The sequence below is a fragment of the Furipterus horrens genome, unplaced genomic scaffold, assembly GCF_987537825.1.
Source record: "Furipterus horrens unplaced genomic scaffold, mFurHor1.1.pri manual_scaffold_5, whole genome shotgun sequence".
Classification (NCBI taxonomy): Eukaryota; Metazoa; Chordata; class Mammalia; order Chiroptera; family Furipteridae; genus Furipterus; species Furipterus horrens.
Genome location: NW_028327175.1, coordinates 190,722,998 through 190,748,196, shown reverse-complemented (window position 1 = coordinate 190,748,196; position 25,199 = coordinate 190,722,998). Strand labels below are relative to the sequence as shown.

General features: G+C 46.9%; 1 protein-coding gene across 1 annotated transcript in view; it reads left to right on the top strand.

Moving 5' to 3' along the window:
• The window catches only part of NRAP (nebulin related anchoring protein), a 65,483-nt gene that overhangs the window by 24,260 nt on the left and 16,024 nt on the right, over positions 1 to 25,199 (top strand). Inside the window, 18 exon segments of the mRNA XM_090278630.1 lie at positions 445 to 543; positions 1,817 to 1,921; positions 3,644 to 3,751; positions 3,992 to 4,093; positions 5,842 to 6,039; positions 6,604 to 6,708; positions 9,074 to 9,172; positions 10,343 to 10,447; positions 11,560 to 11,667; positions 12,674 to 12,985; positions 14,147 to 14,251; positions 16,945 to 17,043; positions 18,635 to 18,739; positions 18,930 to 19,037; positions 19,562 to 19,675; positions 21,340 to 21,537; positions 22,962 to 23,066; positions 24,378 to 24,476. Coding sequence (XP_090134756.1) covers positions 445 to 543; positions 1,817 to 1,921; positions 3,644 to 3,751; positions 3,992 to 4,093; positions 5,842 to 6,039; positions 6,604 to 6,708; positions 9,074 to 9,172; positions 10,343 to 10,447; positions 11,560 to 11,667; positions 12,674 to 12,985; positions 14,147 to 14,251; positions 16,945 to 17,043; positions 18,635 to 18,739; positions 18,930 to 19,037; positions 19,562 to 19,675; positions 21,340 to 21,537; positions 22,962 to 23,066; positions 24,378 to 24,476 — 2,274 coding nt within the window.

Genomic DNA, 25,199 nt, shown 5'->3' with positions numbered 1-25,199 from the left:
TGCGTACATGCAAAAATACCAGTTTCCCAAAGTGGTTGTGTCAACAGGGTCCTGAGAGTTCCCACCACTCTACATCCTTGCCAACACTTGGTATTGTCCTCAGTTTAAATTTTCGTTTCTGAGGCAAATGGGGAGGGGTATCTTGTTGCAGTTTAAATATGCATTTCTCTGATATAAGATGTGGATGAGCCCCTTTTCCTACGTTCACTGGCCACTGAGTTGACCTCTTTTATCACCTGCCTGTTCAAGTCACTCACTCTTCTAAGTACTGTTTCTCTGTCTGTGTCTGTTTTACTCTGAGTGCCTGTTGGTCCCCAATTGGAGTCTTTGATTCTTTTTTCCTAGGAATTGGAGAATCTCAGCTCCATTGGGCTTAGGCAGAGGGGCTAAGCAAATCTTAGAGGCAAGTGCAAGTGACATCTTCCTGTGTCTCTTTTTACCCAGGTCAACTACAGGCAAAGCATCGATAAGCTGAAGTACAGCTCTGTGACTAATACCCCTCAGATCGTTCAAGCCAAAATCAATGCCCAGCAACTGAGTCATGTAAGTGACCTGATATGCTCAGCCGGACGTGGGTGACTTGTTGCTTTGTGACCTCTGAATATTTGGCTACCCAAGGATTTGGCTTTCATTAATGATGACATTTGTCTCAATTCAACTATAAAATGACCCCACTTGACTTAAATTTTTTATTGTGGAAAATTTCAAATATTAAATATTCCAAAGTGAAGAAAGAATAGTGTCCTGAATCCCCATGTGCCCATCGCCCAGCTTCACTATCAGTCATGGCCAGTCTTGCTTTGTCTTTATGCCCATCCACTCCCTCCCACTTCCATGTTAATATTTTGAAAAAAAATACCCAGATATCATATCACTTAATCTATAACTATTTTAATGTGACTCTCTAAGAGATGAAATTTTAAACATATGTATACAATTTTAATATATCACACCAAAAAACTAACAATAAGTCTTAAGATCACCAATGTTAATTAGCAGTCAATGTTGCAGTTGTCTCATAGGTTATAATGTTTGTACAGTTTGTTTGAGTCAGAATCCAAATAAGTGTCATACTTTGTGACTGGTTGATAGGTCTTTAAGACTCTTTTCATCCTTAAGTTTGTTTTTTTTTTAATCTCTTTTCTTGTAAATTATTTGTTGAAGAAACTGGATTATTTATCCTGTAACATTTCCTACACTCTGAGCTTTGCCAACTGCATCCCAATGTGGACTTCATGTGCTCCTCTGGCCTCCAGATGTCCTATAAAATAGTAGTTAGGCCAATAGACATGATCAGGTTCAGGTTTAATTTTGGGGCAAGACTGCTTCTCAGATGAGGCTATATCCTTCCACTGGGAGTCACATAATGTCTCATTGGCTCTTTTCTTGTGATTTAAGATGGATTTTTTTCCAATGTGGCAGACATTTGATAATTATTCTTTTAGTGTGCATCATGCATGTGTGTGTGTGTGTGTGTGTGTAGCAAGACGTTCTTCAACATGGCAGCAAGATAAAGAACTAAGTGCCATCCCCTCACGTGCTTCAAAGGAGAGTTGGTGAGGTACCCCAGGAAATCTTTGGCAAACGCATCCTTTGAGTTCCTCTGGGTTGTTTTACTTTTCATTTAGCATCTTTAATCTGTTAATTTAACACATTGATAAAATTACAGGCTTCCTTGTAAAATGCCTTTTCCAAAAACTCCTTCTGTGCTATGAGTCTAAGGGGAATGTGAAGAGAGAATGTTCTCTTCAAAATTCTTCTTCTGCCCATATAAAAACCTTGACTCTACCCTGCGTGTTTATTTTAAATGCAACAGGTGAAATACCGTGCTGACTACGAGAAGAATAAGTTGAATTACACGTTGCCCCAGGACATACCTCAGCTGACAAAGGCAAGAACCAACGCCGAGCTCTTTAGCGAGGTAAGGAGGCTGCGTGGGTGAGAGCGTGGTGGAGTCATACACGCAGGTGAGCATGATGATACCAGGCCCAAGGAGCTGGGACCCCTCTGCTCATGCGAGGGGTTCATTCAAGCTACCCACCATGTTATAATCTTTAATTTTCTGTCTCATGGCATGTGGTAGTTCACTGGGGATAAATGAATCATAGCAGTTTCATTCTCCCCATATGAGCGTGTGTACAGTATGTACATGAACACACACACACGCCATCATCATCATCATCATCATCCTGGTGGCTTCTAGCTGGAGCTTTGCTGGGTGGAGAAAATTTAAGTTTTAAAATTGATGTTAATCACCAGATTATTCCTGGAGTCATAATGGGCTAACGAATGGGCTACGGTTAGGCTTCTTATTCTAGATTTCTAGACGGGATTGTGGGGCAAGAGAAGAAAACAAAGGAACTAATGTTTGTTGAATGCTTGTTCTGTGCTAGGCACTGGGATAATCAATTTATGTATGGACTTATTCAATTGTCATAACCCCCAGAAGGTATATATTGTAGGGACATGGTAGCATGGGCTTTGGTGTCAGGTGGACCTCGGTCACATATTGGCACCGCCATTTTTAACCCACAACCCTACATGAGGTCTTAATGTCTCTGAGCCTCACAGGCCCTAATGCAAAGACTTAGAGTTGACAAGTAGAAGACACTTAGGAAAGGACCAGTAAACAGTAGGTGCTATTACCATGGCAATATCAATACCTTGTGTCTACGTAGCCCTTTGAGCCCTGGCTGGTTTGGCTCAGTGGATTGAGCGTCGGCCTGCGAGCTAAGTGTCGCTGGTTCGATCTTCCAGTCAGGGCACATCAGAGAAGGAAAACTCTGACTCCAAAAAACCTCCGCTGCCTTGCGGCATACCTCTTCAGGGGAAAGGCTAAGGGAGTAAACCCCGACAGAAAATCCGGAGCCGGAGTCCCTAAGGCGGTTTGACATTGTAGTCAACACCGGCAACTCCTGCGGCGCACCTGAAGCCAAGTTGTATTGACTCCGTCTTTCCCTTGGACCCTTCAGCTGCGAAGAGAGGGGGGGTCTGCTGCATGGGCAACAGCAGACCCTCCATATCACCCTGCCCAGGCTCTGTAGCTTCAGCTTCGCTGGAGAGGACACTCCAGTGTCATCGCAAGATGTCGATTCAACACGGGAGGAGACAGATACCGTGTCACTCCCGAGTCGGACTGCACAGCCATTCTCGGCGGTGCAGATAGACTCTTAAGAAGCTACACCATCGTCCCTCGAGACGGACGGCTGCCAACGACCACGGCTGCCAACGACCAACGACCAACGTAGCCCTTTACCAGCTTAAGACCTGTTTTCATATACTATATCCGATTTATTCTCACATCAACCCTGAGACAGATAATAGGATATTCCTTTTGCACATGGTAAGCTAAGGCATAAAGATGTTAATTTACCCAAGGTCACATGATCAGGCAACAACAGAGCTAGGGTGAACGTGTGGGTCTTCTCATTGTCCTGTCCATTACCATTGCCCTGCATGGCTCAACAGCTAACGACTTAGTTAACTGCCTTAGTAATTGCTATGATTGTTTTGATAATAACACCAAGATTTCTGGTGTGTAGACAGATGAAGACACCAACTTTGCTGTCTCTTTTTTTCTCCTTCAATTTTTGGCAGGATTATGGATAGCAACTCTTAATTCACCTGTGTCTTTGTTTGTCAGGTGAAGTACAAAGAAGGCTGGGAGAAGTCCAAGGGGAAAGGATTTGAAATGAAGCTGGATGCCATGTCTCTGCTGGCCGCCAAAGCCTCTGGAGAGCTTGCTAGCAATGTAGGTTTTCTCTCATTAACTCAGCGATGCATAAGAAATGGTTCCCATAAGATGGCAGTGGCTCCGCAGAAAAAAATAATGACTGTTAACTCTGTAAACATCCCAATCCTTTCATCTTCTGGGTGCAAAAGGCTGGGAGGTATTTTTGCAGATTGTTCTCCCTGCACTTGTTAAAACCAGAACGCCTGAGATGGCAAAGTTTCTTTCTCCCTCACAGTAGACTTTCTTCTTTCTCTCAAGATTAAATACAAAGAAGAATATGAAAAAAACAAAGGCAAAGTCATGGGAAATACAGACTCTAGGCTTCTTCACTCCCTGCAGGTTGCCAAGATGAGCAGCGAGGTAAATTCCTTTCCACCCCCCACCCTTTCCTTAGAGTTGTTGTACTGTAAGGTTTTTCCTGGGCCTCCTTCACACGGGACTGTTAACTTTTTATTGACTTCTGCCTATGATTTCTTTCCTGGCTTGCGTGAGAAGTTTGTTCCATTTCTTTATTTTGCCAAAGTGTTCTATTCTTTTAAAATACTTGAGTAGTGTATCCCTTAGGGGTGACCAGCATCTCCCAGTGAAGGTGCAGAGGTGTGCAGCCACATTTATTCATTCTCCGGAAGTTCACCAAGCAAGTCTTATGGGCAAGATCCTGTGTGAGAGATGCGGGGGCTTTAAGAGTAACAGGTTCCTCCCTAATGGAGCTAAATTCCACTGGAAGGGTTAGACAATAAGCACCCTATTTATTGTGGTGATGTTCTAGATGAATCCTGTGACCACAAATGCATGGGATATTGAAAATATTTAGCAAAGGACAGGGACATGCAAGCTCCAACCGATCAAAATGATGCTCCCTGTAAACAACTGTAATTGATGGCTCCCACTTACCAAAATGCTATGGGGAAGGTGAGTTCAGCTAGAAGGGACAGAAATGATTTCTAATCAGGTCTTCCCTGACAATACTGAACAGTTAGAAAGGACATGTGAGTATCACGTTTCTGCTTTACAATTGCCTGCTCCAAGCTGTGAGGCTACCTTACACTGCTCTGTGGTGCAGTCAGATATAATTACTTGGTGAGTCATGGCTTGAACAGAATAAGAGGGTTGGCGTCTGAGTTGCCATTTTGGATGTGCCTATAGAACAAGCCCTTTGAAGTGTGTAGTTGTGAAGCACACAGAGACATTGAAAATTTGGCTTCGCTTTAGAGAACAAAATGGTATTTCATATTTGCAGTTGGAACATTTAGGGCCAAAAAGATGTGTCTTGCCTGAAGTCTCATAGTAGTCAGTGGTAGTGGAGGAGGGATAGAGAATTAGAACCTAGAACTCTTACTTACTGCCACCATACTCCTTTTACTGTAGCACACTACCTTTCCCCATCACTGCACCATCACCACCATCATCATCACCACCATCACCATTACCATCATTACCACCATCATCACCACCATCATCACCATCACCATCATTCCATTCACCAATATCGTATCACCATCACCATCACCATTATCAACATCACCATCACCATTATCAACATCACCATCAGCACCATCACCACCATCATCACCATTACCACCATTGTCATTACCATCCTCATTGCTAAAATTTGCTGAGTGTTTTCTATATACCAGTCCCTGCACCAAGCAGGTATCACTGACTATTTTATTCACTTATCACAAGAGTCCCCTGAGGAAAATGAGCCCTTAGAGAAGTGATGCAACTTCCCAGATATCATCCAGCTGGCAGAGGGCAGATGAGGTTTGAACTCAGGTTACTCTGGCTCTGGAGTCTAAGTTTTGTAATTCTGCCTTTTAAAACCTCTACAGAAACCATGGGTAGAGTGGTGGCCTCCTGGGGTAGCCAGGTAAAATGATTTAGGATTGGAAGGAGGCATTCCTTCTAGAGGCAAAGTAGCATGGCATCTCAGCTCCCTGGCTCTGCCACCTCACAGAGCCAGAAATCAGGTCCCACTTCTCTCGCACTCGGGTGCCGTTGCCCAGAATGCCACTTTCTTATGAAAATGTAGGCTTCTCTGCGGTGCTTTCAAGTCACTCCTGCCAACACAGGCTTCAACTCATGGGCCTTGTTTTGGTACATTCAAGGTTGAATACAAGAAAGGCTTTGAAGAGAGTAAGACCCACTTTCACCTGCCAATGGACATGGTAAACATCAGGCACGCGAAGAAGGCCCAGGCTCTGGCCAGCGACCTGGACTACAGGAAGAAACTGCATGAATACACTGTGCTACCCGAAGACATGAAGACTCAGTGGGCCAAGAAAGCCTATGGGCTCCAGAGTGAGGTGAGCCCTCGCTTACTGGCAGCTCTCCCATGCACCCCTTGCGGGGGGATACGGTGACACTGAGGATGGTTTTGACCCTGTGCAGGAGTCTATTATGTACCTAAGAGGACTAGGAAGAACTGCTGGAGATGTACCAGGCCCGGGGAGGATGGATGGGGAGGGGGAGAGGTACAGATTTAGCAGAGACAATGGAGACTAGGGGACGGAGGACAGGGGCTCAGGGCCATGGCAAAGGTCAAGATGAGCGAAGAGGAATCAGCTGTTGCAAATAGTAGGTAAATCTTGGAAATGTAGCAGGCTGAGAGAGAAGGTCCTTGATCAAAAGTCTGAAAAGCCCACTTTTTGGTTAGGGTGTGATGTTTCATTGCTAAAGTAGAACGTTCTCTTCTGGTTACAAAGTGGGCCCAGTGGCTTCCCTCCCTAGGCAGAGGCCTGCCTGATTATTAGAGTAGGGAGCAGTTCTTCTAGGAAGACAGATGCAGGAACAAGGAGTTTTCCAACTCTCCCCTCAACCTTGCCCAGTCTGCACCCATGCATCTCTTAGAGCCTGGCTTTCTTTTGTAGCTGCAGTACAAAGCTGACCTGGCGTGGATGAGAGGCGTAGGGTGGCTGGCCGTGGGCAGTCTCAATTTGGAACAGGCCAAGAAGGCTGGCCAGCTGGCCAGTGAGGTAACGTGAGCCGGGGCCCCTGGCTGCTAGTGCTAATCTTTTTCTCTGGTTCTCCCTCCCCAACCCCCAGGGTCATTTGGGGTTTGACTCACAGGGTCCTTCTTCGTTTTGCACCTGTAGCGCACCTGAACTAACCTTTCTCATCCTTAAATTTCCTGGGGAAGGTATGTGTAAGAAGCCTACCAATTTGCTTCAAGTAGCAAATGCATGGAAAGAATAGTCCAGGAGGGTTGTAATGCAGTCAGCACAAGGAAGCATGTGCTAGTTGTGTAGGAGCATGTGATTACTTCTGAGTTAGAGCGTGCTATTTTGATGTCAGTGTTCTCATTATGCCCTTTCCTTAAATCCTCTGCAGACTCTGAGCAAGTCATTGAGCCCTTCCCTTCCTCTTTCACATAAAAATGAAAAGGTTGGACAGGCAACCCGCTCAAAGTCCCTGTGACTCCAAGCCAGCTCTTCTTTGCATGGCGTAAAGCTGGCTTAGGCAGCAGGCAGAGGAGGGCTTTTAAAGGGCATTTCATTTGGAAATATGACTATTTCAGGATCTTGGTTTGGGATCTTCAAAAAGGATTCTTGTGTCGGGGCCAGGAAGGTGGAGTTGGCATCTCTCTTGCAAATGGTAATAATAGTGAGAGTCACAGCTGCCAATTGTGGACTGATAATTATGTGCTCATTGTTGTCATTTATTGACCACTTGGAGTGTGTTACATACATACTGCTCACTTATTGCTCACAATGGCCATAGGTGAGTGACAGTATTATTATCCTATTAATATCCCATTTTACATATGAGGAAAGTGAGACTTGAAGTCACACTTCCAGGAAGCAGCAGAGCTGGCATCTGTATCAAGTGTTTGCTCCAATGCCCCGGCTCTTGACCACTAAGCAATACGGCACCCCCAAAGCACGTTTTGTAATTCATCCTCTTTTCCTACTGCAGCCATTCTTCTTTCTGACACAGACACATTTACGGCTCGTCTGTATAAATAAGGAAGGTAGAGAAGAGAATAACCCTTTAGGGGCCCTATTACTCAGCTAAAATACAATGGGAGTTAACCAAAGTCCCATTTGTCTTGGGCAGGGGTGTGGTAAGGGGTCCCAGTCAGCCTTAGGAATGTTCGCTTCTGTCTCACTTCCTGTGCCTACTAATTGTTAAGCTCCTAAGGGCCACGTAGATATCCTCTCCTTGGCCTTTGTAATGGTCCCGTTGTGCCCTCTACAACGTGGATTCTTGGCTCCTGAATAAGTACCTTGACCAACGTGGAGCCTGGGATGAACAGGAATTTACAGCCATGAAAGGGCACTGCAACTTCCTTCAATTGTGTGGGGAAGCTTTCCACTCAACACACTGGAACTAGAAAGGAAATTGCAAGAGTCTTTGAAATATTTGCTCTAGAATTTTATTTTCCTAAAGGGAGGAGATTTGGAGGTTTTAATATTCCAGTTCCTCTTTGGGGTTCAGCTGGGACTTATAACCCTCTTGCCGACAGCACTGGGGGTTTTGCTCATTTCTGATCTCCCCTCCACGTGAAGCTTTGGCTTCAACAAGCCCTTCTCGGGGGCCACCTTTCCCGTCCACTCTGGCAGCTCCAATGGAAAGGCCAGAGGAGCTAACCTCTGGGAAGGACAAGAAGTCTCTGTTGTGGGGAGTAGGGGGCACAGAATGAGCACATCTGAAATTTTGCCAATTACTCTGTGGCACTATGGGGACACTATGAAGACAAGACCTCAGTGACCTGGAACACTAAGACACGGTGAGACTGAATCCATCTTGCTGCCAGCCTCTGTCTGGCTCCCACTGCTTCCCCTCCTTAGAGCAGATGTATCCTCGATAATCGTGATGGTGCCACAAGTAATGGTGACAGCTAATGTTGTGAACACTTACTTGGCCCGTGGACACTACTTTTGCAAGCATGGCATTGGAGCCTCTGCATCCCCCCTGAGTGAGGCAGCTTCTACTTGTTTCTGCATTGGACTGTCAAAGCGTGGGTAGCTCCGATGATTAAGTAATGTGCCCAAGGTCATGAAGCTGGAATGTGGTGGAGGTGAGATACAGACTTCGGTCTTCATGACTGTGAAGTCCGAGTTCCCTACACCTCACTCTCCTGGGTCAGATATAGATTTAGAAAACGAACACATTTCAGGGCACACGATGACGTACAGCATTTAAAGTCCCCGTGCAATAGTAGCAACTAAAACAATCTCACCAGAGCAGGCAGTATCAGGTCTGCACGGCCCTGGTGAAGCTGCAGGACCAGCTGGAACATTCCCCCCGAGGAAATGCTTGGGCCACAGCAGGCGTGCATGTGTACGTGTGCGCGTGTGTGGTCCTAATGCTACGGTGTCCCTATTTCTCTGGAAACAGAAAAACTACAGGCAGAGGGTGGATGAGCTGAAGTTCAGCAGTGTGGCCGACAGCTCCCAAATGGAGCACGCCAAGAAGAGCCAGGAGCTGCAGAGCGGGGTGAGTCCTGGGCTGCCCTTTCTCTTCCAGGCTGCTGTGTCGTGGGCCTGGGAAGCCCTGGGGACAACAGCAGGTGCTGCCCAGGCACGATCCAGGAACCAACAAAGAACCATCCCTTTAAATAGGCTGGACCCAGCTTTCTGTAGCTTCCAGGCTGTCTTTGGGAACTGACCCCTGGTCCCCCTGCCTCACACACCACACACCTCCCTGGTTGTTGGGGCTAGATGCCAACGGGTTCCATTCCTTTCAGCTTCCCTTATCGCCTAGTTCCTTCTTTCTTCTTATTTCTCCCTCCTTCTATCTCACATCAGAGAGTTCTTAATTCTGGAGCCAGCAGACAGTTATCTTGGGGGACGATGACATTTGCTTGTGAGTTGTGTGCATTTCATGCCCACTTGAGCTCAAGCATGGGGGGCAGAATAGTGATACTCCACATATGTTATTTACACGTCCGTGTTCAACACTTGCTGTGCACCTGCACCAAGCAGGTGCCATAGTTGCTACAGTCTGGTCAGGACCTTCCTAGCTTTCTCTGTTAAAGGTCCAGGTACACCTGCCAGAAAGGATGCTATCAGTATAAGGATGCTATCAGCATAAGGATACAGCAGAAAGCCACTGTTTGGAAACTCAAGTTGGGGCTGAGAAGGAAAGGGAGAGAGAAGGAACAGGAGTAGCGATGTTCACTCAGGTTGTCTTTTTGGTTGTTGCTCACTTTCCGGATGTCAGAACCTACAAACGCATTAGGGTTGATTATGGGGATGTGGGAGGCAGAGTGTGCTTCCTGGCTTTCCTGCTTAGGGAGTCTATGCTCATTTGAGCTCTCTGGTGGGTGATTTTTTGAGGCTGTGGACAGCGTAGATGAGAACAGCTAGGGAGGTCTATCTCTTCTCAGGGGAAAAGCCTGAGAACAAAAACCTTGGAGGGGTTTTCGGGTTGGTTCCCTGACTACATTCTTCTCTCAGCTCCTCCCTGCTGCTTATCCTTCTATCATCTCTCCTGCCTTGAGCCTCATTTATTGCATCCTGCTGGCCACTGTCTGATCTGGGTGGTTTTATAATGGACTTCCTGGGCAAGTCATAGAAAAGTCAAGCAGACATGAAGACCCAGGAGTGATGCCACACCACCCATGTGCCCGCCACCTGCTCCTGACCCAGTTCTCCCTCTCAACAGGTGGCCTACAAGGCGGGAAACGAGCAGTCCCTCCACCAGTACAGCATCAGCAAAGACGAGCCTCTCTTCTTACAGGCCCGAGCTAATGCTGCCAATCTCAGTGAGGTACGGTGTGTGGGCTCTGCCTCCCTGCATATGCCCCTGGACCACAAAGTCAGCCAGCTGTGTTGGTGTGTCAACTCAGATTACAAACATCTGGTCGTGGTAAACAGCTCGTCTAGCAGAGCTTGTTCCTGACCAATGTTTTATGGGGAGGACAACCATGAACCCCTGGTGGGGAGGCAGTGGTTACCCTGGGGTCGGAGTGGAAACAGCCTAAGAGTGGGGTCACAGGGGAGTGAGTGAGAGCTTGAATATTTGCTCAGAACTGCCTGGGTTTGATCCTTGGCTCTGCCACTTACTGGGTGTGTGACTTGGGGCAGGCAAATTCTTTGCTCTCAATTGTCTAGTTGGTAAAATGAGGGTAATAATTGTCCCTTCCTCACTGGGTCATCTTGAGGCATCAGTGAGCTGATACACAGAAAGCATTCAGAGGGCCGTGCACAGGGTAGCTTCACTCTTAGGCACAAAAGCATGCCTAGTCTCAACTTTCTCATTTGTGTCTTCTAAGGAGGGGCCTTAGCTCTTCCACTCAGCTCCCAGGTCTTTGGGAACTTGAGCTGATTAATGGGTAGAGGAAAGAATTAGAGGGAAAAACAGAGGCTGAACTGATTCACACACATAAAGGCAGAGGAGACTTCCAGAAGAAAGAACTTGAAATCTGGAGATGCAGGCAGGACAGGAAATGGGAGAAGTAAGGAAAAGACCCAAAGGGCCTAGAGGCCGGGCTGGGGGCAGAAAGAGAAGAGGGTGCAGCCGGGGTAGCTGCTGGGCTGGGTGGGGTGTGTGGACGGAACTGGAGAGCACTTTTCAGAAATGTTTCTGTGTGTTGTACCATGTTATTCTACCTTTGGCATATCAGAGACTCCCATGAAGACTCCTAGTATTTTTCAAGGCTTCTGGAGGTCAATTTCTGCTTATTTTGATTGAAGCCTTGTGTATCAAGAGGCCTTAAAGCAGGAACAAGAAGACCTGGTTGTATTCAGGTTACAGGGTTTCTGTGGTCTTGGGGTTTCTGAAAAAGACATAATGGGTGTTTGTTTTGTAGAGAGGTTGTTACAGAAAGTAGGGGAGCCCTCTCACCTGAAGATGATCTCATTTATCCAAAATTCCCTTAGAAACTGTATAAGAGCAGCTGGGAAAACCAGAAGGCAAAAGCATTTGAGCTGCGTCTTGACTCCTTGGCCTTCCTGACAGCCAAAGCCAAGAGGGACCTGGCCAGCGAGGTGAGTCAGTGTCCAGACTGTAGATGACTCCTGAATCCTGCCATTTGCATCATATATGTATTACCTATACCATATAGTACACAATGTATGTATTATATACTTCTATTGTATGTATTACGTATACCTACACACACATACATGCGTACATACATACATACATAGACATCAGCTGAACTAAACAGTGGCTCGGTGATGCAGCTGATTTTCATTCTGACACAAGCTCCTTGTCTTATCAGTGGGTGACATTTCATAAACCAGCAGTGGCCTGCAGAGGCACGTGTAGTGGCTCAGGTTCATACCATGCCTGGCTCAGAGTAAGTGTTCAATAAATAGTGACAGGTAGTGACACTGTTGTTGTTGGCAGAGGGGAGAGTAGAGCCCAAGCCTCCTGATGGCCACAGCAGTGACAGTGTTAAAAATAACGCACTGGTATCCTGTTACACTTTTTAAAGCATTCCCATATTTATTCTTTATTCTGATCCTCATTACTCTTTGCTCCCTTTGACTCCCCATACTCCTAAATGTTTAGATGACCCAGTTGTTTTTTACTTTGAGCTCCATCCTCAAACAGCAGTTGTATTTGGATATATTGTGTCTTTTTTTATTTCATGGCTACTTTTTATTTATAATGTTCTCACTAATACCAAAAAGGATTTTAAAGTGACTTTCAGGAAAGTAACAGGTCACATAAATCTAGGAAGCGTCATGGCAGATACTATAGACAAAAGATGGAATTTCACCAGGAAATTGGGAGAAGACTGTTTTCTAGATGAGCATTCTGTGTCTCTGAGCTTCCTGGCAGCCAAGGTGAAAAGGGAATGATGAGCAGTAATATTTAATTTCACTGTTTGATGAAAAGTTGTTCAAAGGAGGCAAAGTTTTTATGACACCCATACTGTTAGGATCCTCTTGTATGTCTTTGTTTTAACTTTCGTGCCGGTGGCTTGAAATGTCACAATTCCTTTAGGAGATCCTGATCTATCCGTGCTCTCTTTCTCTCATCTAGGTGAAGTACAAAGAGGATTATGAGAGGTCCAGAGGGAAGCTCATTGGGGCAAAGGATGCCCAGGGGGACTCGCAAATGAGCCACTCGCTGCAAATGTCCAAGCTACAGAGTGAGCTGGAGTACAAAAAGGGATTCGAGGATACCAAGTCCCAGTGCCACATCTCCCTGGACATGGCGCACCTCGTGCACGCCCGCAAGGCTCAGCATTTGGCCACCGACCTAGGCTATAAGACGGCGTCCCATCGCTTCACAGCCTTGCCCACGGACATGAAGGTGGAATGGGCCAAGAAGGCTTACAGTTTACAGAGCGATGTAAGCTCCGTGTGTGTGTGTGTGTGTGTGTGTGTGTGTGTGTGTGTGTGTGTGTGCTAGTATTGGTGCAAGGGTTTCCCACATCCTTTAAGACAATACTTTATACTTACAGGATACCTATTGCTGGGGCCCTAGGTGGAAACATTTTAGCTTCCTAGTGGTTTAACTCTTATTCAGGTTATGCCTATTATGACTTCTATATGACTAAAGGAAAAATTATAAAGGTGCTTCTTCCTTCTTGGAATCCTGATATGCATACATTTGCCATGTATTTTTACTGCCGGAGGATAATGAATGCGTGACCTTCTTACCTGTGGCCTCCTACAGGAAGGCAATGTAACGCTCACTCCAACTTTAGTCATCCCCATTTTTAGAATGATCGGCTCATGAATCAACAACACTGTCCCCTTTTTCCTTATATTCCCCACCAGGTTCTATTTTCTTTCGTCTTCAGTTGACTCTTGTACAAGAAAGTGGGTGAACTGAAAAGGCAGGTTGGCAGCCCGCTGGTTACCCAGGGCTGGGCTGGGTGCAGTGTAGACACCCTTGCAGGTCTGGCTGTTTCAGGATAGATAGGGGATATGCTATTTTAGAGACGTGCCCATTTAATGGCTCTCCATCAAAACTACTCCATCAATGGCAAGTAAAGAAATGAGAAATCCACCCCCACCTTCCCGCCGAGGTACGGTGCGCAGGAAGGCATTGGCACCGTGGAGAGCCTCGGATGTTTTGTGAAATTCCCTCAAATATCTCCCCACCTGGGTTCTGTTGTGAATTCTCATTTTCTTCTCCCCTGCATGTCATTTTAAACAAGAAAATGGGGAAAGCAGACACCGAGGACGCTCCTTTTTCCGAGGTAGACAGGAGTCCCTAATGAGGGACAAGGTGGAATCAGCCCCTCCCTCTCCACCCCCAGTAGCGCTGGGAGGGGCCTAAAGTCGCCCTCCGGGGCCAGCTCCAATTAAAGGGGAAATTAATTTACCTTTTGCAGCCTTACCTGTGAAGGTGCAGGAATGGATAAGACAAAAGTGGCATCTCATTTGACTCAGCTGCCACCAAGGCTACCTCAGGAGCTGTTAATAGCCCTTTAAATGTCTGCACACCAACAATGGCCTGCCTTTTCTTCTTCTTCTTTTTTTTCTTCCCCTTCTCCTTTGTCAGAACCAATACAGGGCAGATGTGAAGTGGATGAAAGGCGCGAGCTGGGTCGCCACCGGGTCATTAAATGTGGAGCAGGCGAAGAAGGCAGGAGAACTCATTAGCGAGGTGAGATTTCCTGACAGCGTGCAACAGGCCTGGCTGCATTAGGCGCGTGGCATTTCTGTCTAAAATTAAAATAATTTCCACTCAAAAGGCAAAGAAAAAGGCAAAGCTACATGAAAGACCTCAACCCCCAGACTAGGGCTGGTAATTAGAGAGAAACCACATACCAAACACACCCCAGTAGGGGCCCATAGAGCCGGGGCTAAAACAAAGTGGGTGACAAATGACATTATGAATAATAATGGCAATCAAATGGGAGCTCAATTGCTACCCACTAACTTACCTTTTTAATGAAGCAACACGGGAGGAATGATGAAAAGACACATTTATAGCTCCCAGAATGCCCTTTTGCGCTTTTTTGCCCCTTTTCTTCCTTCCTTTCTGACACAATGTAAGCAGTTTTTGAATATTCATATGGTGTCAAACATGTGATATGGTTCTCTCTAGTTGGGGGGGGGTCTGTCTTCTATTTAAATCTCACTCCTGTCTACTTGTAGCCCCCCCTAACTGGACCTGAAGGCATTCCAGCTTTATGAAAAGGGCAGTTTCCTCACATTTTAGGACAGTCTCATTGAGCAGATCAGGGTTTCTCAATCTCGGCACTATTGACAGTTCAGTCGTCTTCACTGTGGGGAGTGTCCTGGGCTTTGCAGGATGTTTGGCAGCATCCCTGGCTTCTACCCACTAGATGCCAGTAGCACCTGCTGCCCAGTTGTGACAACTGAAAATAATTCCAGACATCGCTGAAATGCGGAGACCCACTAGACTAGACACACCAGGCAGCTGTCCTTGGCTCATGCTCACAGAGAGCCTGCAGTCCCTCAGACAGCCCAAGCCCACCCCTGTTCACGTCTGTTTGGACAGGGCCTTGCTCTGAAGGCAAGTGAGCATTTGTTTAGTTGCTTTCAGGGTACCCTGGTCCTCCTGGACTTTTCAGGGTGGGGACCATGTGGCCATAGCCCAGAAGGCTCCAGCCTTGGCAGTGAGCTGCCTGGGACCTTCTGTGGTCTCAGGAGGGGACTGCACGTATAGTTAAAACAGAAAGACACCTATGTCGGATTTTCAAACACACTTAATCAGCCTTGATATTTGACAATAGGAGAGCCTTCTAATCACCTGACACTTCCCAGAGCTGATTTCAAAAGTGGACTCACTCTGATTGCCCTCATTTGTAAGAACGTTAGTCAACCTTCAAGGCCCAGAAGACCCTGGGCGCTCAGTCTAATTAAGGAAATGCCACGGTAGAAGGATGCATGTGGGAAAGTTCCAGGAACAAACAGGAGGGTTCAGGGTCCCAAGCTCTCAATAGGGGCCCACTCATAAAAAGACACAAAGAATAAAGACCGTTATACATGTAATTTAGACTTTAAGATGATGCCTTCATGCTTTTAAGTCTGACAGCCAAGGGATCTTTCTGGAACTATTTATCCTACAGTGGTCTTAACTTTCCACCTCATTTTGCAAACTTTGCTTAACGAATTCGCTTACCGTCTGTGCTTCATACAAGTCCTCAAATTTCAGTAAGTCAAGACATCTTTTAACAACTTTTCCCAACCATCTCAGCTCCATCCGTTTGGCATGCTTCCAGTTTAGTGTCAAATTGGGTTGACTTCTTAATTTTCACATGGAATGTGAGGCTCTCTTGAAAGAGCCACAAACACACACACACCTATCATTTAAAGCAGCTGTCGGCAAACCTTTTTTGTAAAGAACCAGATAGTAAATATTTTGAGCTTTATGAGCCACACAGTTTCTGCTACAACTACTCAAGTGTGCCCTTGTAGCACAAACACAGCCATAGACGGTACATTAATGACTGAGCGTGGATGTGTCCCAGTACAACTTTATTTACAAAAACAGGAGATGCGTATTGAGTTGCGTCTTCTTTAGACAACCTGGTATGCAGACCTGCAGCTTGATAAATGAGGAAGTGTCTATAAAAAATAGTTTGTTTTGAGAAAAGATATACTTCATAACTCCATGAAGATGGCCACCATTCTAGTCTGCTGGAAATGTGCTGCAACTGAAAAACAAACAGGAAGTAATTTAAGTATGATTTTAAGAATCAAAATTGGGTTTATAGGTCTTTACCAGCATTTGAAGTTTTGTCTTTCAATCTGTATCATGACTCATTTCAAAAATATCACCCTTTTTCTTGTTATTGTAACATTTTAAAGAATTACTGTGTATGTTAACTGAACTGGCTTCAAAAGTGATTAGATAGTGTATGATCACTGATTGTTAAATACGAGAGTTTTGGCTGTGATAATCTCTGCCAAGTCCTTTGTGCAAAGAAAATAGAAAGCTTCAGTTGATAAATCTAACTATGAATGTTCTTTCTTGCTTGGGAGACCCCAACTAAGGTAAGTAAACAACTGTGATACAGTATTTGAAGCCTATTTATAAAAAAAATCCTTTCCTAAGTGTATATCCCACAGTATTTTACTGGTATAACCTAATTTTGAGATGTTTTCTTTGCACCAGGTAGAAATACTTTAATGTTAATTGACATGAGGTTATTCTTAAATGGAAACAAATATTAACCTGAAGTCACGGAGGATATAAAGATGGAGGCAGCTGAATAATAATTATGTTCACAAATTCACTCTAATCTCGAGCAACCTATGATTTTCTCTTTCAAATGGCATGAAAGAGCAGCACAAAATTCACAGCTTTGATCTTTCTCTGCTCAACAGAAGAAGTACCGTCAGCATCCAGATGCTTTGAAGTTTACCAGTATTAAAGACACTCCGGAGATGGTCCAGGCCAGAATTAGTTATACCCAAGCAGTGGATGTAAGCGATAATGTCTATACATTATGACTGTCAGAGTGGGCGCGTCTTTCAACACCGCGATTGAAGCCGAGGGGTTCTTGGCTTGCTCCTTCTGTTGTTCTAAGGATGAAGGAGCTTCTCGTCCTTTGCGGAGGCTCACCTTGGCGGGGTGCTTCCTCATTAGGATGCAGATGCCAACTGGGTCTCTGCCACCCCACTGCCCCATGCTCTCATTTTTTTCTGATTTGCATGCCTCGAAGATGTGTCAGTGGTGGGGCCTTTCCCCAGCTCTTTTTATTTTAAAGCGTTGTTTTCAGAACTGGAACTTAGGGGTGAAATTCTTGGTAATTGGGAAACTAAAACCATTCTCCGGGCTCCTTGGGACCCAAGGACAGGAATTCTTCCTCTTGGAATTTCTCAAAGGCTTTGAAAATGATTTGGGTCTGATGTAGGTTCATTAGACGGAACTTTCAAGCCATTTCCCGTATTCTCAATTTAACGTGAATCAAGGTCTGGCCTTTTGTTCTCTCAGCAAAGGTTCATTGGAGACTAATTTGAATGATGAAGTCCTAAAAAATTCACTTTAGGACATGAATCAGCCCTGTTTGGCTGATTCTACTGAGAGAGGCCCAGAGATCTCTGTGCAGGGCAGATACACCTTTTCAATATCTTCAAGCCATTCAACTTTCCACGAGGAAAACTTAGAAACCTTGGAGGGAGGGGTTTCAAAATCCTCTCCCTTGTTTCCCAACTTAGCCAGTTATTCAGGGTGCGCCTTATTGGACCAGCATTCTGAAATGGCCTAACCACCTGTCAGAATGTTTTCTGGGATGATTTACAGACTTATAGGTTTAGGAGTTTATCATATCGTGATGATCAGCCCATCAGAATCTAATTGAATTATGAGAAACAAGGACTTTTGTACAAAGAAAACCGATATGTGCTTCTTTCTTACCCTAACGAGCTCTAGGGGGCACTGCTGTGATACATAGAAATTTGGATACATCCAATGAGATTTGGGATGAAAAAAAAGCCCAGTTTATAAACTTCCTCTGGTGGCTAATGCCAACTCCACATGTCACTGCTCACTACTAGAACAGTGTAAGCCCAAAACAGAATTCTGGGAGCATCATGCCCCAGACCCACCCAGGAGAGAGTTACTAGCACAAGAATGCTTGAGACGGGAGGGAGAGGGGATGAGGGCTGAAGTCAGTCCAGGAGACAGCTCCTCTATGCAAAGCTCTATCGCCTCCAGTACCTCCTGAATTTTGATGCCTCCGCTCTCCTACCTTATAGTTAATAACAAAATTACCGATGTTAACTAGACCTCACTTCCCAGTTGACTCCCTACTCAGCAGTGTGCTACGAGTGGACGTTAACCCGGGGGAATGTTTCAGCTTGTCCTGTTCTGAGCGGGGATGGAGGACGTGGAAGAGAATGAGGCACGTGTCACCGTGCTCGCTGTGAAATCCAGACGGTGGCAGGGCACCCGTGATCCTGTCTCTGTGGGGAGGTGGCAGCTGCAGCCCCCTTGCCTCTCGGAGTTTAACTTGGCTGGCGACGGCTTGGGGGCGGTGTCTGGGTTTCATGCAAAACCTCTCTCTACCCACAGAGGTTATACAGGGAACAAGGGGAAAGCATGAAGCATCACTACACGCAGACAGCTGACCTCCCCGAAGTCCTGCTGGCCAAGCTGAATGCCATGAACATCAGCGAGGTGAGGCGGGTGGAGAGCACAGGTTTGAATCACGGGACCCCAGGGCACCTGCACAGATGCGTGGCACCTTGTGCCCAGAAGGGCCCCGCTTGGTTTGATGCTCGGCTGTCCCCGTCCCATTTTGGTAGCGGGAGTGTGAGAAGCCACCAGGTCACACAACAGTCTGTATATGTGTGCATCTTCCCCACAGACACGGTATAAGGAATCCTGGAGCAAACTTCGAGACGGTGGATATAAACTGAGATTGGATGCCATTCCATTCCAGGCAGCGAAGGCATCTGGTGACATCATCAGCGACGTGAGCATCCATCTCCATTACTGTGACAGTGTTTCATGCTGACCAATTTTTGTGCCTTCTGCCCCTAACCCCCGCCTTCTTTTGCCTGTGGATAATCTCTCCCATCCGACTGTGGTAGGGCAATCAGGTAACGACCAGTGAGAGAGCACATGCAGCAGAAGATGCCCTTGCTGGAGTGCAAAGCCAGATGCTCTGTAAACATGGACCCCGGGCAGATGAAATGCACCCTGTGCCAAGCGTTTTCCTAAAGCAAGTCCATGGGAAGAGACTGCTAACAATGCGCCCACCTTCTTCCAGCGTGGGCCACCCAAGTGCTCACGCGCCCTGCCATTTCACACCCCAGCCCTTCAGTCATTGGGAGTCTTGCATATGAAAGAATAGGCCTTTTGATGACTCCCACGTGTTTCTTTGAACTCACCCAGTTACTGTCAAAAGAACAAAACATGTTTGCCCAATACCCACCTCTTCCATTCCGTGTCCCGTGTCCCCGAGCTGTTCCTCTCTCCTGTTCTCTTTCCCTTTAGTACAAATACAAAGAGGCATTTGAGAGAATGAAAGGGCAGATGCTCGGCTCCCGGAGCTTGGAAGATGATATCAGCCTTGCGCACTCAGTGCGTGCCGGCATGCTGCAGAGCGAAGTAAGTGGGAGAGCGTGCCACGGAGCTGCCCCCGCCCCCACCACACACAGCCCACTGGCGTCGGTTGTCCTTCTTGTTGTGGGTACTGGCTCTGTCCCAATGTCCCTGTGGCACAGTCAGGTCCGTTGGCCCCTCTGGATTGCACCTTCTTCCTCCATCAAGTGAGGGGTTGGGCTAGCTGACTCCTTCCTCCCTTCCAGGCTGGGTGTTCTAGGATTTTGGCCAATAGTCACAGAAAGGGACCTGGAGTCTGGATGTGGACTGCAGGGATGTTTACAGAGTGAAATAATTGCAAGCCTTTAAACACAGAGACTTTTACATACATTTTTAGACTTCTGGCCAGAAGCTGGACCCGGAGTCCTCAGAGCTACAGTTGCCATTGACCGCGGGGAGCTCCATTCGAAAGGATCTGTGTCCTCCTGGTTATGGAGCCTCCCCCGCCTCCCCCACTTTCTCCTTCACTCATTTTGGCCGCCTCTCTGGCTCCGGAGGCCTCTCAGATTGCAACCCTTGATTTCACCCCACTGGGTGCTGGCACCTGTGTGTGTACTCTGTATCCTTGCACAGATGTATGCTAGTGGACTAATGGCAGTGATGAAACCTAATATATGACATGTTACAGAGGACCAAACACTTTTACCTGCAATGTCTCATTTAACCATCATACTCTCTCCAGGAACTTCATCTGTTTACTCGTCCTGGGCTTACTCATAAGGAGACCTAGGCTCTGACTGGCTCAGCCTAAGATGAGCTAGAAAGGGACAAAGCCAGGACGGGGAGCCAGCTCCCCATCTCACACTCTTTCCACCACTTCACATGTTCTCTGCCTCGGTGTCCCCATTTATCACATCGTTTTTTCCCCTTTTTGTCCTGGGGTGCTGACCTAAGAGTATGGGGTGGATAGGAATTGTCCTTGGCTTCATGGTAGGGGTGAGGAGAGGGTTAGTGAAGGAGGGGCTCCTGGGTTAGGCAGGAGTGGCTGGAGCTTCGGGAAGTCCATGGGAAGGATGGAGGAGGAAGAGGTGGCGATGATGTATCTGACTCCCAGGAAGCCTGGAGTGAGCTTCACAGACCTGCAGACAGCTCCTCCTAGGACCATAGTGGAGCTTGTGGTCTGTAAGCAGGCTCTCCACCCCCTCTTTCCTTCGGGATGCCTGTTGGGCTCTGGGGAATACCCACCTGCCAGAACTGGCTTTCCTAGCATCCATCTACTGTGCCTGGCTCCCAGGTTTCCTAGGAAAACATCGGATGCTTTGAAGAAGCTCTTCATAAGCCAGCTTGGGAGGAAACTCCCTGGTGTCTAGCCTGAACTTGAGAAGGTGAAGGGAAGGAACCATGGTGGGAGGGCTCAGGTTAGCCAGACATCCGCTTGCCTCTGGAAAATGGGAGGAGCCAGCCTTGAGCAAGGAAACCATTGACATTTTATCTGTTCCAACTAGGGGAACCATGGGTCTTTGTCATCTAAAGGAGTGGCCTCCAGGAGCTGGGGGTGGTGCGCACTAGGACCTGGGGATGAGTCCTGTTCCCAAAGAAAGGATCCCTGGCCCTGCCAAGAACATCCCCTGGGCTCCCCTGGGACAGCAGCATGACAGTTGCCGTCCCTGATGTTCCTGAGGCGAATGGTGGCTTTGAAATAGCAACTGTTGATCTGTCTGCCCCTCTAGGTGAATTACAAGAAAGGCTTTGAACACTCAAAGGCGCAGTTCCATCTGCCGTTGGACATGGTGACCCTGGTGCATGCCAAGAAGGCTCAGAGCCTGGCCAGTGACCAGGACTACAGACACCCGCTCCCCCAGCACACTTCGTTGGCCGAAGACCTGAGGCTCAGCTGTGCCAAGAAAGCTCACAAGCTGCAGAGCGAGGTGAGGAGACCTGGCCTCTGTCTCAGGGCTCTTTCCTCTCTGATTTGACCACGAGGCAGCAAGTAACCTGCCAGCTCCTGTTGGCTCAGTGGCAGTGATTGGGGGTGGGGGGTTGTGGGAGGGGCCTCCAGAGAAGAATAATCTGAAACCTGGGTTCTTTTGAGACAGCACCCCAGTGTTCCTGCTTAGCTCTTAGTAAGCACAGCTGCACAGATCTATAACAACAACCATGTCTTGAGTATTTCTGCTGAATTCTAAGCATTGTGTTTTCATGCACTATCTCATTTAATCCTCAAAATTACCCTCTGCCAATAGGCTTTGTCCCCATTTTACAGAAGAAGTGATAGTGAGGCTCAAAAAAGTGAAATGGCTTGCCCAAGACCACACAAATGTAAATGAGAACGGGGTCCCGAGTCTGGATGTGCATTCCTGGCTCACAGCTCTGTTTTCTGAAGCAGGCAGGACTGGGGGCGGGGGGGCAGGGAGGCACTGAGGATTTCCTCCTTCCCACAGAGAAGCAGGATGTCTCAGCCCACCAGGCAGCAGCAGCCTGTTTGGGACTCACCTTACTTCCCAGCTTGCTGGGTTTTCATGCTTCAGGATTTGCAAGTAATGGGCCTGTGTCAGGAAAGAAGCCACGGCACCAGGCCTGTGTCCTGGTTTGGCAATGCCTGCGAGCCGAGCGGCACTCAGATCTGGTGTCTGTCAATTGCTCTGACTTCATACCCATGTACGGTGTCTACTGAGTGACATAAACTGTCAGGAACCTGAGAGCAGTTGTAGGAACGGGGGCCGCCAGGCTCAGCCCGGGGGCCTCTGTCATTTGAGCAGAGACCTCACTTGCCCCATGTCTCATCATGAGGGTGATTTGAAGCCAGCACGCACGCCCAGGGGTACCTCAGTGGCTGAAAGGGGGTGAGCTTGGGGACCCTTTAAACTGTCAGCCCAAATCATTCAGGTACCCACCTGTACCCCCACCCACGCAGACTCAGACAGGTTTTTGTCAGATGATTCCGGATTCATTTATTAGTTCTTTCTTAACCCATGATTCATTAATGCCACCCTCTGCTGCTGGGTTTTGTTTCAGAAGACCTATTAAACCATTTCCACGTTTGCTTCAAGACAACTGACTTTCTAGTCACAATCCGCTCCAGCGTTTATTTTTTTATAGTCACATTCAAATAAAAATCGGCCCAGTGTCCCTCTTACAGCTGGAGGCAAGTGACAGCAGAAGTTTCTTCTGACGGGCATTTTTGTCCCTAATGAGCCTTACTGAGTGTGTTTGCTGAGCGTGAGACTTCTGGAGGGACTGGCTTGGCCTTGAGTTCTAGCTACGATGCTGTCCTGTTGCAGATCTTCTGGCTTCGCTTTGCCTCTTTGTTTGTGACTTTGGCTCTTCTGACTGCTGGTGTTGTTCCTTGTAGAATGTGTACCGGTCGGACCTGAACTTCATGCGAGGTGTCGCCTGTGTCATTCCAGGCACGTTGGAGATTGAAGGGAGAAAAAGAGCGTCTGAACTCATCAGTGAGGTAACCGGGACTGGAACGGCTGAGAGCGTCAAATCTATTTCTATAGCAAAGGTGGTTGCGCAACCATCAGCTTTTTTTGTTTTTGTTTTGTTTTGTTTTCACTGTGAAAGTGAGTTACATGTTGCACTGTTAACACTAGTGACTCGCTGGTAACCTCTTGCCCGGCCTCTCTTCTCACTGGATTCTCCATTCAGACCAAATGCCATTTAAGACAGCTTTGCAGATATCAGGTCAGTTTTTCTGTTAACATATAAGAATTGTTCACAAGGGAAGATGTACTTCCCTTGTTGTCCTTCTGGAGACTGGCCCTGTGGTATAGTGTAAAGAGGGGAGGTTTTGGAGTTCAACAGATGGAGGCTGAAATTCCAGGCCAGCACTCATGTGCTGTGTGACTTCAAGCCAGTCACCTGCCCTCTCTGAGCCTCAGCTTTTTAATCAGTCAAATGGGGATAGTCATAACTTTAGTTTTTGTGAGGATTAGTACTAATCTAAGCACTGTGCTTGTCTGGCTGCTGTATATGGAATGATTGCTCTAAGCTTGGTAATGATTTCTTGGTAAAAATACAGAAGTCTTGAATTCTGAGCTCTTTGAGTCCTCAGGAATCTTGCTAACCCTCAAGGGGCCTCTGGGACTTCCACTCCTGATAGATCAAGGACAGGAGGGCATACTGGAAGGTACTGGAAGTGAGGGTGCTCAGTGCCAGGCCGGGTGCATCAGATGGGCTGACAGCTTGCTTATACATTGATTAGGAGCTCGGGCAAGTGGAATCCACCGAAGTTTAGATTTAACTTTGTGCTTTGCTTTTTCAGTGAAATCTCTAAAGCGAGTGGTTTCTAAACCTTGTGGTACATTCAGATCCTCTGGGGGAACGTAAAAAAACCCAGAGCCTTGGGTCCACTGATGATTTACTGAATCCTAATCCCCAGGGGTAGGTGCAGGGCAAATGTATACATCATTTAAGCTGCACAGATGTTTCTAGTGCATTCCCAAAGCTGAGGAGCCCTGTATCTGTAGTGAGCAAAGGATGGAAATGAAACGTGAATTTCAATAGTCATGTTCACATTCATAGCAAAGGACTAGCTCTGCCTTTCCTGCTGTCAAGCATCTGAGTCCGTCTGTCCTCTGCTTCTCTTTGCTTCTTCATCCCATTGAGTTCTGAGGTCGTAAGAGGAGGTGACAGACTAGATTCTAGGTGACAGACTAAGAGCCTTTGCGAAAGCAGGTTTTCTAACTCGTGTTTCAGGATCTGGCTCTTCTTCTGGCTTTATATCTTACCGAGTCTTCTTCTTCCTTCCTGTGTGCGAATTCAGAGTAAATACCGCCAGCACCCCCAGACCTTCAAGTACACGGCTGTGACAGACACGCCCAGCCTCCTTCATGCAAAACTCAGCAACCAGCTCGCGAACGAGGTAACCTCGCCTCCTGATGGCTTCGGAATGGGCTTTTAAAAAACTGCTAGATTGTTAAAAAAATTATGTGTGAATATGTGTGGGTTTGGAGAGAGGGCGGAAAGAAAGCATGGGTGTTTGCACGGAGGTTTAGGAGAAAAGAATGTCTCTACACAGAGCCCAGGTGCCTTCCAGAAGGAAAGAAGGCCTGGGTGGCAGTCGGGTTCAGCCTGATGTCTTGCCCCCAAGTGCAATCACAGAGCAGCAAGCAGCCTCTGCATCCCCTGGGAACTTGTTAGAAATGCTAAACCTCAGGCCCTGCCCTGGACCCACCCATCAAATGCACATTAACATTTAAGAAGCACTGGTCTGCCATTTATTGGTTCTCGCTCAGCAAATATTGGCTAACGACTTTTATATGGCCATTCTGATGATTATTATAGGGAGGGTTTGTGTTAGCCAAGGATGGGTCTAGAGTATATTGTTTGCCAGACTTCTCTCAATCCTACCTTATCTTCCCACTCATCTATTAGCCAACTTACACATGAGTATCTCTATCAGAGGGGGACGCAGGGGAAGGAATCTCATTCCATAAAATCATCTTTCCAGTTCCATCTCCTCTTAGCGGCTCTCTGACAAGTTTCAAGTAGAAAGTGAGCTTGACCGAGAATTAAATGTTACATCATCTTTGATTTTTAAGACTCTCCCTCTGACCCTGGCTTTTAGAAGTCAGTTGAGATTTTG